General features: G+C 42.3%; 1 protein-coding gene across 3 annotated transcripts in view; it reads left to right on the forward strand.

Moving 5' to 3' along the window:
• The first annotated feature begins 6,440 nt into the window (after positions 1-6,440).
• The window catches only part of LOC139411167 (F-box and leucine-rich repeat protein 17), a 303,569-nt gene continuing 292,965 nt past the window's right edge, over positions 6,441-17,044 (forward strand). Inside the window, exons 1-7 of one of the 3 annotated variants that reach the window (XM_071157075.1) lie at positions 6,461-6,633; positions 10,045-10,378; positions 11,542-12,026; positions 12,296-12,649; positions 12,853-12,975; positions 13,341-13,598; positions 13,761-13,892. In XM_071157075.1, the coding sequence (XP_071013176.1) occupies positions 11,562-12,026; positions 12,296-12,649; positions 12,853-12,975; positions 13,341-13,598; positions 13,761-13,892 (1,332 nt within the window). In that variant the 5' untranslated portion in view covers positions 6,461-6,633; positions 10,045-10,378; positions 11,542-11,561. Of the gene's footprint in view, positions 6,634-10,044; positions 10,379-11,541; positions 12,027-12,295; positions 12,650-12,852; positions 12,976-13,340; positions 13,599-13,760; positions 13,893-17,044 lie in introns of all 3 variants that reach the window. The other 2 variants (XM_071157076.1, XM_071157074.1) reach the window with 2 other exon arrangements.

Here is a 17,044-nt window from a genome sequence, read left to right on the forward strand (position 1 = left end):
GATACTGGGGTGCAAAGGAGAAAAACATATATAACAGTATGGGGATGAGGTAGTTGGATGGGCTATGTACAGGTGCAGTGATCTGTGAGCTGCTCTGACAGCTGGTGCTTAAAGTTAGTGAGGGAGATATGAGTCTCCAGCTTCAGTGATTTTTGCAATTCATTCCAATCATTGGCAGCAGAGAACTGGAAGGAAAGGCGACCAAAGGAGGAATTGGCTATGGGGGTGACCAGTGAAATATATTTGCTGGAGCATGTGCTATGAGTGGGTGCTGCTATGGTGACCAGTGAGCTGAAATAAGGCGGGGCTTTACCTAGCAAAGATTTATAGATGACCTGGAGCGCCGAATATGAAGTGAGGGCCAGCCAACGAGAGCATACAGGTCGCAGTGGTGGGTAGTATATGGGGCTTTGGTGACAAAACGGATGGCACTGTGATAGACTGCATCCAATTTGCTGTGTAGTGTTGGAGGCTATTTTGTAAATGACATCGCCGAAGTCAAGGATCGGAAGGATAGTCAGTTTTACAAGGGTATATTTGGCAGCATGAGTGAAGGATGCTTTGTTCCGAAATAGGAAGCCGATTCTAAATTTAATTTTGAATTGGAGATGCTTAATGTGATATAACATTGTAACATCAGTGTTATACCAGACTAGCGTATACACCCGTATGATATATTAGGATAATTGTGTTTCCATAGCCAGGGCTACAGTTTATAAAAGGCCACAATTTCCCGGACCCTAGGCAACAAACTTTTTCCCCCATGTGTGCAACTTCTGCAAGCACCTCTGCTCTACAGCTCTATGCCAGTATGCAAAAGATGACAATGCATGCAATTATGGAACGGCTTTTGGGTCTTTGCATGTCAAAAAAATACATGTCAAATTAGCTTGTTGACCAATCAGGACCTGAATATGACTGCACATCACGTAATAATTTAACGCGTTCATGCATTTTTTACGTAGTTATTACACATGGATTACACTATCACTCGTATTTCATCTGTCACAACCTTGTTTAACATTATCTAGTCTAAATGTGGCATGATTCCACCAATTGTAACCTCTGCACAACTTTCAAAGACATACTTTTATTTTGAAGGCAAACCCCAAATTCCACTATTGTGCCTAATCCTTATTGTGGCTAGCTTCACAACATATAACCTGGTCCGGTCGAGCCTCACTAGCCTGATAAAGCTATCTGGCTGCTTATAACGGTAGCTTTGGGCAACAGGGTTAAGTAGCTGGCTAGCTATTTATTTTCATAAACTGAAGTTCAATTTCAATAGGCGAACAACAAGTGGCTACCTAGCTAATACTTACTTACAATGATTCCTAAATCGTTGCTAAGAATAATGAAAATGACTGCAGTTTCTACTGGTCATTGTTTTCAGGCTGGTTGTATTGGTGCTAGCTAAAAAAAAAAACTTAAACAAAAAAGTATTGGTGCTAGCTAGGTACCAAGCTAAAGTCTCAGGATGGTAAGTTGGTGGTTGAAGATATCCCTCTAGTGGTGTGGGGGCTGTGCTTTGGCAAAGTGGGTGGGGTTATATCCTTCCTGTTTGGCCCTGTCCGGGGGTGTCCTCGGATGGGGCCACAGTGTCTCCTGACCCCTCCTGTCTCAGCCTCCAGTATTTATGCTGAAGTAGTTTATGTGTCGGGGGGCTAGGGTCAGTTTGTTATATCTGGAGTACTTCTCCTGTCCTATTCGGTGTCCTGTGTGAATCTAAGTGTGCGTTCTCTAATTCTCTCCTTCTCTCTTTCTTTCTCTCTCTCGGAGGACCTGAGCCCTAGGACCATTGCCAGGACTACCTGACATGATGACTCCTTGCTGTCCCCAGTCCACCTGACTGTGCTGCTGCTCCAGTTTCAACTGTTCTGCCTTATTATTATTCGACCATGCTGGTCATTTATGAACATTTGAACATCTTGGCCATGTTCTGTTATAATCTCCACCCGGCACAGCCAGAAGAGGACTAGCCACCCCATATAGCCTGGTTCCTCTCTAGGTTTCTTCCTAGGTTTTGGCCTTTCTAGGGAGTTTTTCCTAGCCACCGTGCTTCTACACCTACATTGCTTGCTGTTTGGGGTTTTAGGCTTGGTTTCTGTACAGCACTTTGAGATATCAGCTGATGTACGAAGGGCTATATAAATACATTTGATTTGATTTGATTTGAAGCTAGCTACCCCAGAAGTTGCAGTCGAACAAATAATGCAATGCTTTAATTATAACGTTTTTTTTTTCATGCGTTCGGGTACCTCAGAGCGCCCCAGGTCACCCCATGGTATTTGATGATCATTATTAAGTGGAGGTCGCTAGTTACAATGGTATCTTCAATTTAGCCTAGCTTTTAGCTAAATAGCTAGCTGGTCTGCAGCGCAAGCTAGCTTGACTTGCTATAAAGTTAGAGAAACAAGTTGAGGAAAAAGTAACTAAACCTGGAGTTATATATCACATGGAACAATATATTTATCCTGTCTTGAATGAAAAGGTCAAAATATATGCAATCTCTGAAGAGAGACAGGCTCTCCTCCATCTTGTGTTACAAACACTACACGTCTAAACCCAGATTCTTATTTACAATTATGGCCAAACTCCACCCTATGGAACTCACAGTCAGATGTGATATAGCCTAGATTCAAACCAGGGACTGTCAACTCTTGCACTGAGAGATACAGTGCCTTAGACCATTGCGCCACTCGGGAGTCCAACATCACAAAACTTTTTGGAACGCTTGCAAAATAGACCAAACAGACCAGGTCAGGGTCAAGTCAGTGAGAGAAGTGAAACATTCTTCCTTAGTTGTTAATTTTCTCAAATCTAAAGGCACAACCTTGATTCGAGCCAATGTCTTAAGTAGTTGAACATGTTATTACTCCAACCTAGTAAAGTACTTAAGTAAAAATACTTTAAAGTAGTTTTGGGGGGTATCTGTACATTACTATTAATATGCTTGACAACTTTTACTTCCACTCCACCACATTCCTAAAGAAAATAATGTACTTTTTACTCAATACATTATCCCTGACACCCAAAAGTACTTATTAGGCTAAGTATATTTAAAACCAAACACTTAGACTTTACTAAATCAGTATTTTGGGTGACTTTCACTTTTACTTCAGTTATTTTCTATTAAGGTATCTTTACTTTTACTCAAGTATGACAACTGGGACCTTTTTCCACCACTGCTCCAACCTCATAAAAGTCACAAACTGAAACGTTTTCATTTTCGTCAAAAAACAACTTAATATCGAAGCAGTGCCTTTGATTTGACCTGCACACCCACAGTTCGGCGCAAGACGACCATTAGCCATTTTTTTGGGACCCAATTCGAAACTCTCTTTGACCTCCATACAAAAACTCCTTGATCGGTGGGCGAAACAACAAAAAACGCCACCTGCTGGAGGGAAACAGATTTTCAGCCGAGTTGGGCCTCTTCCTCTTTTGTTCCTCCATTCATCGCCCAATGGGATTCCTATATCTTTAACTAATATCTCCGATGGGGCTGAATGTGGAGACACACATATTGTACAATATGAGGAGGAAATTATAACCATAAAAAAGCTTTCCAGTTTCACTGATTCAACACTCACCCACTGGAGATGACTGATGCCATTGTCAAAAGCCTCTTGCTTGTTTTACTTTGTTTTACTTTGTAAAACAAGGCTGTTCACTTAATAGGCCTATTTGGAAGTTGATAACAAATTTGGTAGACAACAAGCAGATTAGTTTTCTCTTTTCAGCAGGAGCCATTTGCTTTCCAATCTGTGTTTTCCCGCGATTGTGTGGTGAATGAAGAAAAATTGAAGTTATTTGTTCTTTTGTTTTTTGATATGGAGTCTCTCCCTACTCAAGTGCAGTTAGGGTATAGTAACTACAGAGTCCGAGCTTTTATCCCAAGACCAATACAGTGTGATCATTGCAAAGCTTTTGGTCATGTTTCAAGTGTTTGCAGAAGGGAGAAGCTGAGATGTCCAAGTTGTGAAAAAGACAATGGTATGTGTTATAAAAGTGATGAAAATGTGACAGACACGTCTTTCGAATGCCCCACAAGGGTGAAAGAGAATGAGGTGGCCAAAGTCAGGGCTATCCAGTGCATATCATATGTGTGGATCATCTGCTATGGTCCAACGCCCCAGCAGAGACATGCCGAGAGAACAAGAACCATAACGACCCCCAGGACTATTCTCCTGACTGTGGACGTACGGGAGAGACAGAGCCTGACCTTCCACCCGAACCTGGCCCACCACAGGAAGCCCAGGAGGAGCGGAGATATCCTATTCGACAGCGAAGGGCACCTAAAAAGCTTGACCTGTGAGTTGAGCTGGTTAAGGTGGTAACGGACAGTAAAACAAACACTTTAATATGTCCTAGATAAAATGAAAGAAAAAGGACATTACCTGGGTTAGTTATTAGGACACAAACTCCATCTTCGGGGCAGAATAATCCCCTGGATTTGTGCTGGGCTCTGAAAAGTCTGCTTCAACCCAGTAGTTGAATTTTTTTTAAGAATGCATTGTTCAGATATTGCATTAGTAGTTACCTAACATATTTACCTTGTTCTCTGGGAGTTAAACACTATGGGGGAGGAGTGTAGTATCTGGGATCTACATCTGTTTATATTAGTTACTGTGCTGTTACTAAGCAGTAATGCATTACGGCAGTGTTACGTTACTACACCTAATAGGAAATGCACATGCGCACTGGGGTGCCGGGAACTGTAGAGCAAGAGGGGTTTTGACTAAATGAAAACTAACTGTACTCCCGTCTCCTGCCTGGTCATTTCTCCACAACACAAATATTACAATATGCAGCAGCTATTAAAAGGGTTGAGGGTTTGGTGGTGGATAGGCCTTCACTGCAGGCTGCAGAGGTTGCCTTTCACCAGCAGGACCCTGACATTTTAAAGGTGAAGAAGGTGTACTTTGTGGCCTTTATAGCTATGGTGATAAATAGCTCTGCCAAGGTGGAAAGAAGGTCCAGGAAGATAGAAATCATTGTGGAAGCGGCAGAGCAGTTCCATGGGCTGAAAGATTTCTCGGTGAAGGAGTTACATTAAATATTATCACAAACTGTACAACCCTCTCAGGCCCTAGAGCCTGAGGAGGGAGCTATAGAGAGTTGAAAGAAGGAAGTGGGAGTTTTGTTTTGTTAATGTACTATTTTTATTTGGGTGGATTAAGTTAGTTTCCCTATCACATATGGATTTACTTTTTACCTTGTTTTGGTTTCCAGTCCAGTTGGTTGTAGTCCGGCATAAAACCCACAGAAGAAGGACAGATGGCTAAATTATAGGCCTACTCCTGGTGTAGTCTTCTGATTTATTTAATTTCTTTCTGAACAGACAGCAGTACTTCTATAACTTTGGCAAATTTATTTCAATTCATCAGGGGTGCTGCGGCATCTCTAGCACCTTCCCCGCATCTATGATTTTTTAAATTGAACCTTTATTTAACTAGGCAAGTCAGTTAAGAACAAATTCTTATTTGATCACAGCCAGTTGTGATATAGATCGGGATCAAGCCAGGGTCTGTAGTGACGCCTCTAGCACTGAGATGCAGTTCCTTAGACAGCTGCACCACTCGTGAGCCCTTCTATAAGTGCAACGCTGGAGAGATGGGAGTTGGCTCGTCTATCAGAGCAGAGAGATCATAGAAAGTGAATAGTGAATGTCATTCTAGTTATGTGAGAGATACAGGCGTGATTCGCTCTCTCACCACAGTAATGGCCATGCATTGGTCTATAGGCTACAATGTTGCGCAAACCATAAACTGGGCAGGTCTAACGCCTCTATGCGTAAAATATTACTCTGCATAATCTGGATATGTGTGCAACAAAAGTTCAACATTCACCTTCTGCTACCATTTATGTCAAGCAGTTTACGCATACAGTTTGATGCATATGTTCGATAAATCCAAAGTATGCACAACACAAAATGCACTGCAACTGCCTCTGCAACGCTGTAAGGAAAACGCAGCGTTCCATTGGAAATGAATGTATTTCTGGTGTACCAAAACGCAATAATCCTGTCTGTGTAATCGAGCCGTTACTCGAATCAATTCATAGAATATCAGGCAAGTTTTCACATTACGTTTTTTAGGTTTCAGGAGGATTACAGAGGAGGCAATTTGAATTAAATCTGATTGTTTTTAATCAAATGTTTACATTACAAACGGTGACAATTATTTTTCATGCCAAGAGAGGTATCGAATCCTGGCAAATGGGTTCCGGAACGAAACAGTCCTAAATTGAGAGGTGCGGATCCGGCTCAAATTGAGCACCGATTGCAACCACGTTCCACAATTTTATTTCCAATTGTCATTCGCTACCCCCTTTTATACACAGCACAGTCCAAAGTTGACTACATCACGGATTGGTCACACTGGGCAAAGACTGACATTTGGCTCCACCAATAACAGATTGCAAATCGCGTTTTTGTCGTCTTCCTCTCCCTGCATTTATTTAGTCCGGAAGTGTTTTCTTTGGAGACCAAAACACCATAAAGAATATTTTACCTGAATTGTTGCCAATTTCACATTATTGTGCCCTGAAATTTTAACGCTATACTCGGCCGTGTGTTGCACGCGTGGATTATGAGAGCACCATTCGGAGGGGGGAGCACAGCGTGAACTGGTGAGCAGCAATACAATGTAGCTAGAAGCTAGCTATGCATCCTCAGCTAGTATCCGTGTTGCTAACTAGCTATCTATCTAAAACCCAACTGATCTAGCCACTGTTTTACTACTAGCTACTATCCCGTAGTTTTACCATGTAGCCTATTGCTGGATATGTATTATTTAACAAGTTATTTTCATTTTCTATAAAGCAATAGTAATAGCTTGCTTGCTATTCTTCCATTTTAAACCCCAGGCTAAGTGTTTTACATGACAAGTCAGTTGTAAAGGCAGGCACTGTAATGATACACATTGTTGCAAAAAAAGCATAGGAGTCCAAAACCTGCTTGCGCCATGTCAATGGTAATGCAAATAAACTCACAATGGATATAATTGAGTAAGGTATATCGCAATATATATACCAATGATTTAAGGCTGATGGAAGGTAAAGTTTATTCTGATTAATTCGTTTACAAGTCTTCCGTGCTACGTTACAATTTAATCTCTGCTCTCGCAAAAGTTGTATTTACAATGTAGCCTCCTAGCTAGTGAAACCAATAGTTGCAGAAATCATCTTACTCACTCACTGTCTATTGGGCAGTATCATCACTGTACAAACACTAGCTAACTACCTTAAGAATAATCAAATGCGTTGTAGGAAACATTAAGTAGCTGCTTGCCTTAATACACAAACAGCGATATTCTAGAGACCTACACTGCCCACTATTGTCACTGTCTGTGCTTGACCAATAATAGCAGCTGCTAAATGCATATACAGGAAACACTGTTGTGAGTCGAGATGGACCTTACAGTAGCGTTCTATTTCGAGGAACTGACCACCAGCTGCTCCATTATATTTAGGCACAGATAGTATCATAGTTGTGTTTGACCATGACTTGTGATGAAAGACCACACACATATAGAATAGCAGGGGGAAAGATTGTGTTACTGTCACTTTTTGAAGTACTTGAAATTCACGTAATGGCATATTTTCCTATTATGGTGATATAGTGCAGATGTTATGTTACAGTGCTGGCTTGAATGAGATCTAATGCAGGTCAGTGGGACAGTGGAATGTTTTGGAACTTGACTTGCTGTGATCATAGAGTGGCAGCTTGTCTAGTGCCTTAAGGCTGTCGATTGCTTTATTTAATTTGTAAGGCAAACATTTTGGTTCAGCAGCCTTCGCAAGAGTTTTGGTAACACTTTCGTAACAGCTTTTATACCTATGTGGCACTGTACCCTAATTAGCTCACACTAGTAACAACATTTGTAGTAATATGTTGTTACATAGACTAGTACTTTGTGGCATTTTGATTAAGCTAATGGACACACTCTGTGTCCAATAAGTGTTTTAACATGATTGTTCAATGACTACCTCATCTCTGTACCCCACACATACAATTATCTGTATGGTCCCTCAGTTGAGCAGTGAATTTCAAACACCAATTCAACCACAAAGACAAGGGAGATTTTACAATGCCTCACAAAGAAGGGCATCTATTGCTAGATGGGTAAAAATAAGACATTGAATATCACTTTGAGCATGGTGAAGTTATGAATTACTCTTTGGTTGGTTTATTAATACACCCAGTCACTACAAAGATACAGGCGTCCTTCGTAACTCATTTGCGGGAGAGGAAGGAAACCGCTCAGGAATTTCACCATGAGGTCAATGTTGATTTTAAAACGGTTATAGAGCTTAACGGCTGTGATAGGAGAAAGCTGAGGATGGATCAACAACATTGTAGTTAGTCCACAATACTAACCTAGTGTGAAAAGAAGGAAGCCTGTACAGAATAAAAATATTCAAAAACATGCATCCTGTTTGCAATAAGGCACTAAAGTAATACTGCAAAATGTGGCAAAGCAATTGAACTTTTTGTCCTGAGTAAAAAGTTATGTTTGGGGCAAATACAACACATTACTGAATACCACTCTCCATATTTTCAAGCATAGTGGTGGCTGCATCATGTTATGGGTATGCTTGTAATCGTTAAAGACCGGGTTTTTCAGGATAAAAACAGAAAGAGAATGGTGCTAAGTACATGCAAAATCCTAGAGGAAAACCTGGTTCATTCTGCTTTCCACCAGACACCGGGAGATGAGTTCACCTTTCAGCAGGACAATAACCTAAAACTCCAGACCAAATATACACTGGAGTTGCTTACCAAGAATAAAGTGAATGTTCCTGAGTAGCCGAGTTACAGTTCTGACTTAAATCTACTTGAAAATATATGGAAAGACCTGAAAATGGTTGTCTAGCAATGATAAACAACTAATTTGACAGCTTGAAGAATTTTGAAAAGAAGAATGGACAGATATAGCACAATCCAGGTGTACAAAGCTCTTAAACGTACCCAGAAAGACTCACCGCTGTAATCACTGCCAAATGTGCTTTTACAAAGTATTAACTCATGCGTGTGAATACTTATGTAAATTAGATATATCTGTATTTCATTTTCAATACATTTGCTAAAATGTCTAAAAACATGTTTTCACTTTGTCATTATGGGGTATTGTGTGTTGATGGGTGAGGGAAAAACAATCTATTTAATCCATTTTGAATTCAGGCTGTAACACAACAAAATGTGGAATAAGTCAAGGGGTGTGAATACTTTCTGAAGTCGTTATGTGTTGTTTTCTGCATTATTTGGTTTTTAGCTCTTAATCAATGCAAGACATATCTGGCATAACTGTCATGGTCAATTCCATGGCAATGGAATTGCGCTGAGACTCAGATTTTATCATTCATATCTATGCCAAACAAAAACCATTGATTTCATAGATGAACAAACCATACAGCTTTATGCACATTGAGTACTTTAAATAAAATACACTGACAATTGGATAAAAACACATTTACTGGAAGAACTGTGCAGGTTTGGTCAAATTAATCAGTAAAATACCCCTCAGTTTGTGACCACCTTTTCCAAAAACGCAGTTAAATATCTGTTACGAATTAAGATTCAAAGATGTCTGCAGAAAGAATGGGGTAACAGAATTTCATCATGGGTCCCTGATCTGTACTACACAGAAATGCATCATTATGGATATGAATGTCATTCTCTTCATGGTGATGTGTCCTAAGTAGGTACACAAAGTTAGAAATATACAATATCCTTTGCGTATTTAGGTATTATTCTACACACTTGCTATTATTTTAATGGACTCCGCCACCAAACAAGAACAAATGTGGTTGGACCGGACTAAATCTGAACCAATCATAGACATCTATGTTTTACAAGTTTTGATTTCAAAGTACAGCGCACTAGAGCTCAGTATAGTTCAGTACAGTACATTATAGTGTGCTCAAGCTCTACTGTGTACTTGTACTTAACTCTACTCCACTCTATATTACTGTACAGCACAGGACTGTACTGAATTATAATGTACTTTTCTTAACTGTACTGTACTTTGTTGTCCAAAGTTGTGAAACCTAGACCTGACCAGACCAAATCTAAACCAATCATGGACGTCTAGATGTTTGGGCCAAATGAAGGCCGGTCCAGATATCTCTGCACGTTGAAATCAAGACAAGGGCAGACTGACCAAATTTCAACTACTTTTCAACGTCCATGGACGTCCGGTGTCGGTCGGTGTTCAGTGGGTGAGGATGCCGGTTACAGTAAATGGAAAGACGGGGCTCATGGGTAGGTGTCAATACGAGCTGGGAGAGGAGACGTTAATTGAAGAGAGAGAGAGAGGGGGACGGGTTGTCCAGACTTTTGAAGTTCTTGCTTTGACCACCAGATGACCAAAAGGTAAATAAAAGTTATGAGCTGAACATAACATTATGCCAGTGGAAGGGATGACAATACCAGGAGACCCTATGAGCTGAACATAACAGTATGCCAGTGGAAGGGAGGACAGTAGCAGGAGACCCTGTGAGCTGAACATAACAGTATGCCAGTGGAAGGGAGGACAGTAGCAGGAGACCCTATGAGCTGAGCATAACAGTATGCCAGTGGAAGGGAGGACAGTAGCAGGAGACCCTATGAGCTGAACATAACAGTATGCCAGTGGAAGGGATGACAATACCAGGAGACCCTATGAGCTGAACATAACAGTATGCCAGTGGAAGGGAGGACAGTAGCAGGAGACCCTATGAGCTGAACATAACAGTATGCCAGTGGAAGGGAGGACAGTAGCAGGAGACCCTATGAGCTGAGCATAACAGTATGCCAGTGGAAGGGAGGACAGTAGCAGGAGACCCTATGAGATGAACATAACAGTATGCCTGTGGAAGGGAGGACAGTAGCAGGAGACCCAACTGTGGTTTGTGACTACTATTATTTCCCATTGTAGCCAATTCAATTGCAGAAATTCCGTTACTGATTTGGTAACATAATTTCAAGTTTGAATCACTTAATAATTCATAAACAAAATTAATATCAGTAAAAACATAACTAATTGATAGATCTACCAATACCTATGCACTTACCTGTGCACTTTCATTATCCTCCCTCCTGATGAGGGAGAGAAATTTGAAAATATCTTAGATAAGTGGGTTTTTAGTAACGGAATTTCAAGACATAAGGCAATGTTTCTTAAACTTACAGAAGGCATAAAAAAATCTAAACTAAATATATACTATATTATTAGCTGGCAGGGGTCTTTACTTCAAAATTATTGTGTTTTGATGTATTTCCAATAACTTTAAAGACTTTTGCTGGTAGATATTTTTTAAGAACCACTTTCCATCTATTTGACAAGAAAACAAACTATTTGCTTAATTTCTCATTTCTAGGATGGGAAATGTTTGAAAAATGTCTATATGCCTTAATTTCTCGAAACATAGACTCTTAGCTTTCATTTTTATTTGACATGCTCCTATGAACTTCACATTGGTTTTCATGGGTCCATTTACATGGAAATGACATGTGCAATTCTATTATTTTATGTCCTTCTTTCTTGCCTTACCCAGAGTCTCCGTGAGTCATCTATATGGGCCATCTTCTCTCGAAAAATGGTTACCGCCTGAACAAGAGGACACGCAAGCTGCACCACAGGAAGAAGAAGAAGAACTGCTTCCTGCAGGGGCCCTGCATGCTCTGCTTCATCGTCCACGGCAACAGCGGGGGCCTCGACGACGACGACAGCGACCAATTGGAGACCGGGGTCAACGGCGGAGGCAGAGGACGTTGTCACAGCAACGCAGGTGGTACCGGAATCGGAAGCACCTCAAAGCTCGCTGGGCGGTACGCTGCTCTCACTTCCCCTGAGGACTGTGCCAAGTTCCTGCTGTCGCCAAGGGAACTAGCCATCTGGGAGGGCCAAGGGAGGAGTCTACTGTCGGCCGTACCGGCTAAGCTGATTCCACCGCCAGCGCTGTTCCGGAGTGCAGGGATTCCAGTGCCCATAGCTGTGGCTGTTTCTGTGCCTGGTAGTGCCAGTGACTACGCTGAGATGGTGAGAAACTAGAAAGGGTTTATTCCTAGTGCTGCTGAGTTAATTGTTTAATTCATGTCATTGATTAGCCAGAGTCCACTCACTTGATGTCCCAGGTTTGAATCAGTCCCTGATTTCAGAAGGGAAGGATGAAAATCAACAGACACTATCTGGACAGTTTGCTCCCGTACCGTACACTTCCTGGTATCTCTTCTGATGTCATCTCTGTCGAATCCCTTTCCATGTGGTTCTCTGTGATCTGTGTCTGATCCTTGTTTCTTTCCTCCAAGGTGTGTAAGAGGAAGTGTGCGGAGGTGCAGAGGTGCACACCCTGTAAGCAGCCGCGATGTGCCTTCCCTGTCCCTGAGGGAGGTGTGGAGGATGGAGGAGGAGGAGGAAGTGGGGATGCCTCCTCTAACTCCGGGACTGACCACTGCCACCTCTGCCCCCTGCCCTCATCCTCTTCCTCCTCATCCTCGTCTGTCGAGGGCTGCTGTGGGATGGCTCTCCATGGTGATCCACTGCCCCAGAGTTCTGACTCCACCCCCTGCTGTCCGCATCACCATGACGACTGCCAGGGGAGAGGCAGTGACGTGATTGACACATCCAGCATCAACCGCCTCCCCTCCTCCATCCTGCTTAAGGTCAGAGGTCACCACTAGAGTGCAGTTAATTTGGGAGGCCTGATTGGATGCTTTCAAAGGCTTTTATTCTAACTGAAGCTAACTGAAATGGGCTGGATGTAGCCTGGGTACCGGTCTGTTTAGCTCCACTGCTTGTACTCTGTGTTATTGCCAAACAACAGGCTGGATACACAACCTGTTAATGTGTTTTCTGTTCCTCTCAGGTGTTCTCCCACCTGTCGGTGAAAGAGCGCTGTCTGTGTGCCTCGCTGGTCTGTAAGTACTGGAGGGACCTCTGCTTAGACTTCCAGTTCTGGAAGCAAATTGACCTCAGTGGCCTACAACAAGTGAGTACAACATTTGAGACATTTTATAGTAACATTTTAATTTAAAATATAAACGCAACATGCAACAATTTCAAAGATTTGACCGAGTTACAGTTCATATAAGGAAATCAGTCAATTGAAATTAATTAATTAGGCCCTAATCTATGGATTTCACGTGACTGGGCAGGGGTGCAGCCATGAGTGGGCCTGGTAAGGCATTGGCCTACCCACTGTGGAGTCAAGCCCACAAAAGGGCTTTATTACAGACAGAATATGGAACATTTCTGGGATATTTTATTTAATCTCATGAAAAATGGGACCAACACTTTACATGTTGTGTGTATATATTTTTTGTATTGTTCATTGTTCACCCACACCCCCCTCAGGTAAATGATGACCTCTTGGTGAAGATAGCGTCTCGGAGGCAGAATGTGACGGAGTTAAACATCTCTGACTGTCGTGGCGTGCAGGACCACGGTGTGTGTTCCCTGGCAGCCCACTGCCCGGGCCTTCAGAGGTACACAGCTTACCGCTGTAAACAGCTGAGTGACCTGTCCCTCAGCTCCCTGGCCTTACACTGTCCTCTGCTGGCCAAGGTCCATGTTGGAAACCAGGACAAACTGACAGACGACGCACTCAAAAAGGTTCTCTCACTCACTCACTCACTCACTCACTCACTCACTCACTCACTCACTCACCAATCTGATGCATTAACACTTTGTACAATGCATTTATAACATGTTTTTTCAGGCAGACAGAGTGCGTCGTCTATAACCCTTCTCTCCCCCTCTCTCTTGTGTCCCTAGTTAGGAGAACACAGTTCAGAGTTAAAGGACATCCACCTGGGCCAGTGCTACAGTATTACTGATGAGGGGATGGTGGCTCTGTCCAAGGGATGTCCCAAGCTGCAGAGAATCTACATGCAGGAGAACAAACTGGTGAGTACCCTACCCAGTTCTTAGGCTACAACACAATGTTCCCATTGACACCTGTTGGACTGCAAAACAAGGTAAGAGGGCCCGCCCTGTCTCTGTAGTGTTAGGGGAAACGCTGCCTACATGTTTGGGGGGGGGTTGGATCACACACACACTGTCTGTCTGGGGCCCTGAAGGCTACTAGAGGACCGTTAAGTGGCGTCTCTGTGATGTGTAATGTGAAACAGCCTAGGTGGGTGATGTGTGTGTGTTGGATAGAGGGGTTGTGGTGTATTTTTTTGCTGTTGGCATCGAAGGATCGTGATCCATCTGTTTCAAATGAAAGGCAAATCCCAAACTCCAAGTCAAATCTGTTGAAAACATGCGAAGAGGCTTAGGCTGAAGGAGAGGACTGCGTGCATTTTTGGTTGTGTAGGTTTGATTTCTTGAAGTATGCTTGTTGTGTGTCTGCTGGTGGTGCCGGGGTGTTTTGTGGACAGTCCCTGTTAGAGTGCAGTGTGAGGATGGGCCAAGTCCTCCAACACAGGGGGTCTGCACTTACACAACCGAATGAAGATGGATATTCTGCACCCCTTGGTTTGTGTGCCAGCTGGCAATACCAGCTATACTATTAATACTCCCTGGACACACACACACTCACACTCTCACTCACTCACTCACTCACTCACTCACTCACTCACTCACTCACTCACTCACACACACACACACACACACACACACACACACACTCTCTCTCTCTCTCTCTCTGGCTGGGGTCCCTGAGCTAGCTTCATGTGGAAGATTTCCAGCTCATTCCCTCCTGATTCCAGGAATCTCCCAACCAGATATTCTGTAAAAACCTGAGAATTTGGGAAAAATGATCGGAACTTTGCATTTCTGGATGTGGTGGAATCTTGTTCATTTTAGTTGGGTGTCTGTGTTGTACCAGTAGTCACTGGTTCTGACAGCGGCCTGCTAACACTAGAACACTGCAGTGATACATCTCGTCGGCGGTTGAACACACATTTTGGCTTGTGTTTATGTTCTGCAGGGGATTTGGACATCCCGACAACCCGAATCTCTGGCTTTGAAAGCCTGTTGGATATTTGAAGTGTGTCCACTTTTTTTCCTAAATTAGCTTATCAAAAAGCCTCAGTGACTAGAATGGTTGATGACTGTCTATTGTATGGTAATGTAATTACACTAAAACAGATTTTTTCCCCCTTTTAAAATGTATCCAAAACAAAAACCATTGATTTCAAAGTTTAACAAACCATAGAACTTTATGTCCAACAGTGGAGGCTGCTGAAGGGAGGACTGTTCATAGTAATGGCTGGAATGGAGTCACTGGAATGGTATCAACCAATGGAATCCACATGTTTGATACCATTCCATTGACTCCGTTCCAGCCATTATGAGCCGTCCTCCCCTCAGCAGCCTCCACGGAAGCACAAGTACTACTTTTAACAATTTCCACTGAAAAGTTTACAGAAACGCATTCATAGGAAGAACTGTGCAGATTGAAAGTTTGGTAACTATGGTAAAACTAAGGGAGATTTTACCCAAATTATTTCTATTCCTGAACTTGGCATCACCACAGTTTTTCCAGTACATTGTGTTTATTTTTTTTGTTGCTGTGTAAATTATTCAAGGTAGTAATTGTGCATAGAGTTGTAGGGTTTGTTAAACTTTTTGAAATCAATGGTTTTTGTTTGGCATACATTTTAAAGTGCGAAATCGGAGTCTCAGCGTAATTCCACGACTGTGGAATTGCCCATAACCCACCCAGTTTGACATGTCTCCCCCAGTGATGCACTTATTCCCCAGTGTGATTGTTGAACGATCCCTGACAGTGCCTTCCCTTCACCGCTAGAGGTCAGTGGTACTTCACTATTGAGCGTGGCCAACCAAGGTTGCCGTAGCTAGATAAAGTGTGCTCTTTTTAACAAAGCCACAGAGGCTGGCTAGAATCCTCTACATTTGTCACTTCCATGAAAAGCTTCTCTGGATTTGTATGCATTGAGATGTGCAAAGGAGTTCTGTTTCCAAGTGTATTGAATAGCGTTTCATCATAATCCGACCCTCTTTATTCTCGAGCCTAATGGCTTGGTCTTCGTTTCCTCAAAATATTTCTCTCTCCTCTGAGTGATTATGGTCCTGATGAATTAGTCCACTTAAAGTTATTAACAATGGCTCAGTCTATTAAAATGCCGTTCATCATCTGAATAGTTATGAAAATAGCGATTATAGCTAGGTGAGCGATTCATTTAGGTGCTAATGATATTTCAACGCGGCAGTATCAATTTCAGACAGTCATTTTTCAGACGTGAGATTGCGTGACGTTTTTCTGGCTTCCTCTTCATATCATGCCGTCGGAAAAATGGGTGGTGAATATTTTTAGGAGTTGTTATGTCTAGCTGCTCTCATTGCTTTGGCCTGATATTGTCATTAAGTTTGCCTGGTATTAAGGACAGGAACACTTTCCACCCTCTCTCCTCTCCGTAGAGGATTCTCATTCTCTCACAGCGTTGCCTGCTAGAGTTTCTCTCTCCATCTGTTTTGAGGAATCAAATGCAATAGCTCGATAAGTAATTCCCTTTTCTAATTGGACATTTTGGACCAGATTAAAGAATTGATTTAATCTCTGTAAGAAGGGAAAGTGGGCAAAATTGTGATTTGTTTACAGTTGTCTTGTAGGCCTAAGGAGTAATCTCTATATCTCGGGATTCGAATTTGGCTGCTGGTTTTCATGTTTTCTCCTGTGTTTAGTTCGAAAACATAAATGAACTATTTTACATTTACAGACTTTTAGTGTGAGACTGAGGATAAACATATTTTGACTTAAGTCATATGTGCCCTACGGAATCTAGCTTATGAAGTGTTTTGATGAGAGAATTTAGTTGACTTGTTTCCTAGTGGAATATTTCTTATCTGCTGTGTGTAGCAGTGTAGGCCTCTCTCAATGAGAATAGGACATGTTCGGTTTCTCTTTATCCTTCTCTCTTTCTCTCACCTCATTTTTCACAGGACAAATTCATCTTCCTCTGAGGTCATAGTTTAGAAAGCATTGTCAGTTCTTCTCTCTCTTATCCCTGGTCTTCTGCCCTCTCCCTTCTCTCTGTCTCTGTCTCTCTCTCTCTCTCTCTCTGTCCGTCTGCGGGAGATGCGTGTACAGT

The sequence above is a fragment of the Oncorhynchus clarkii genome, chromosome 6 (genome assembly GCF_045791955.1).
Source record: "Oncorhynchus clarkii lewisi isolate Uvic-CL-2024 chromosome 6, UVic_Ocla_1.0, whole genome shotgun sequence".
Taxonomy (NCBI): Eukaryota; Metazoa; Chordata; class Actinopteri; order Salmoniformes; family Salmonidae; genus Oncorhynchus; species Oncorhynchus clarkii.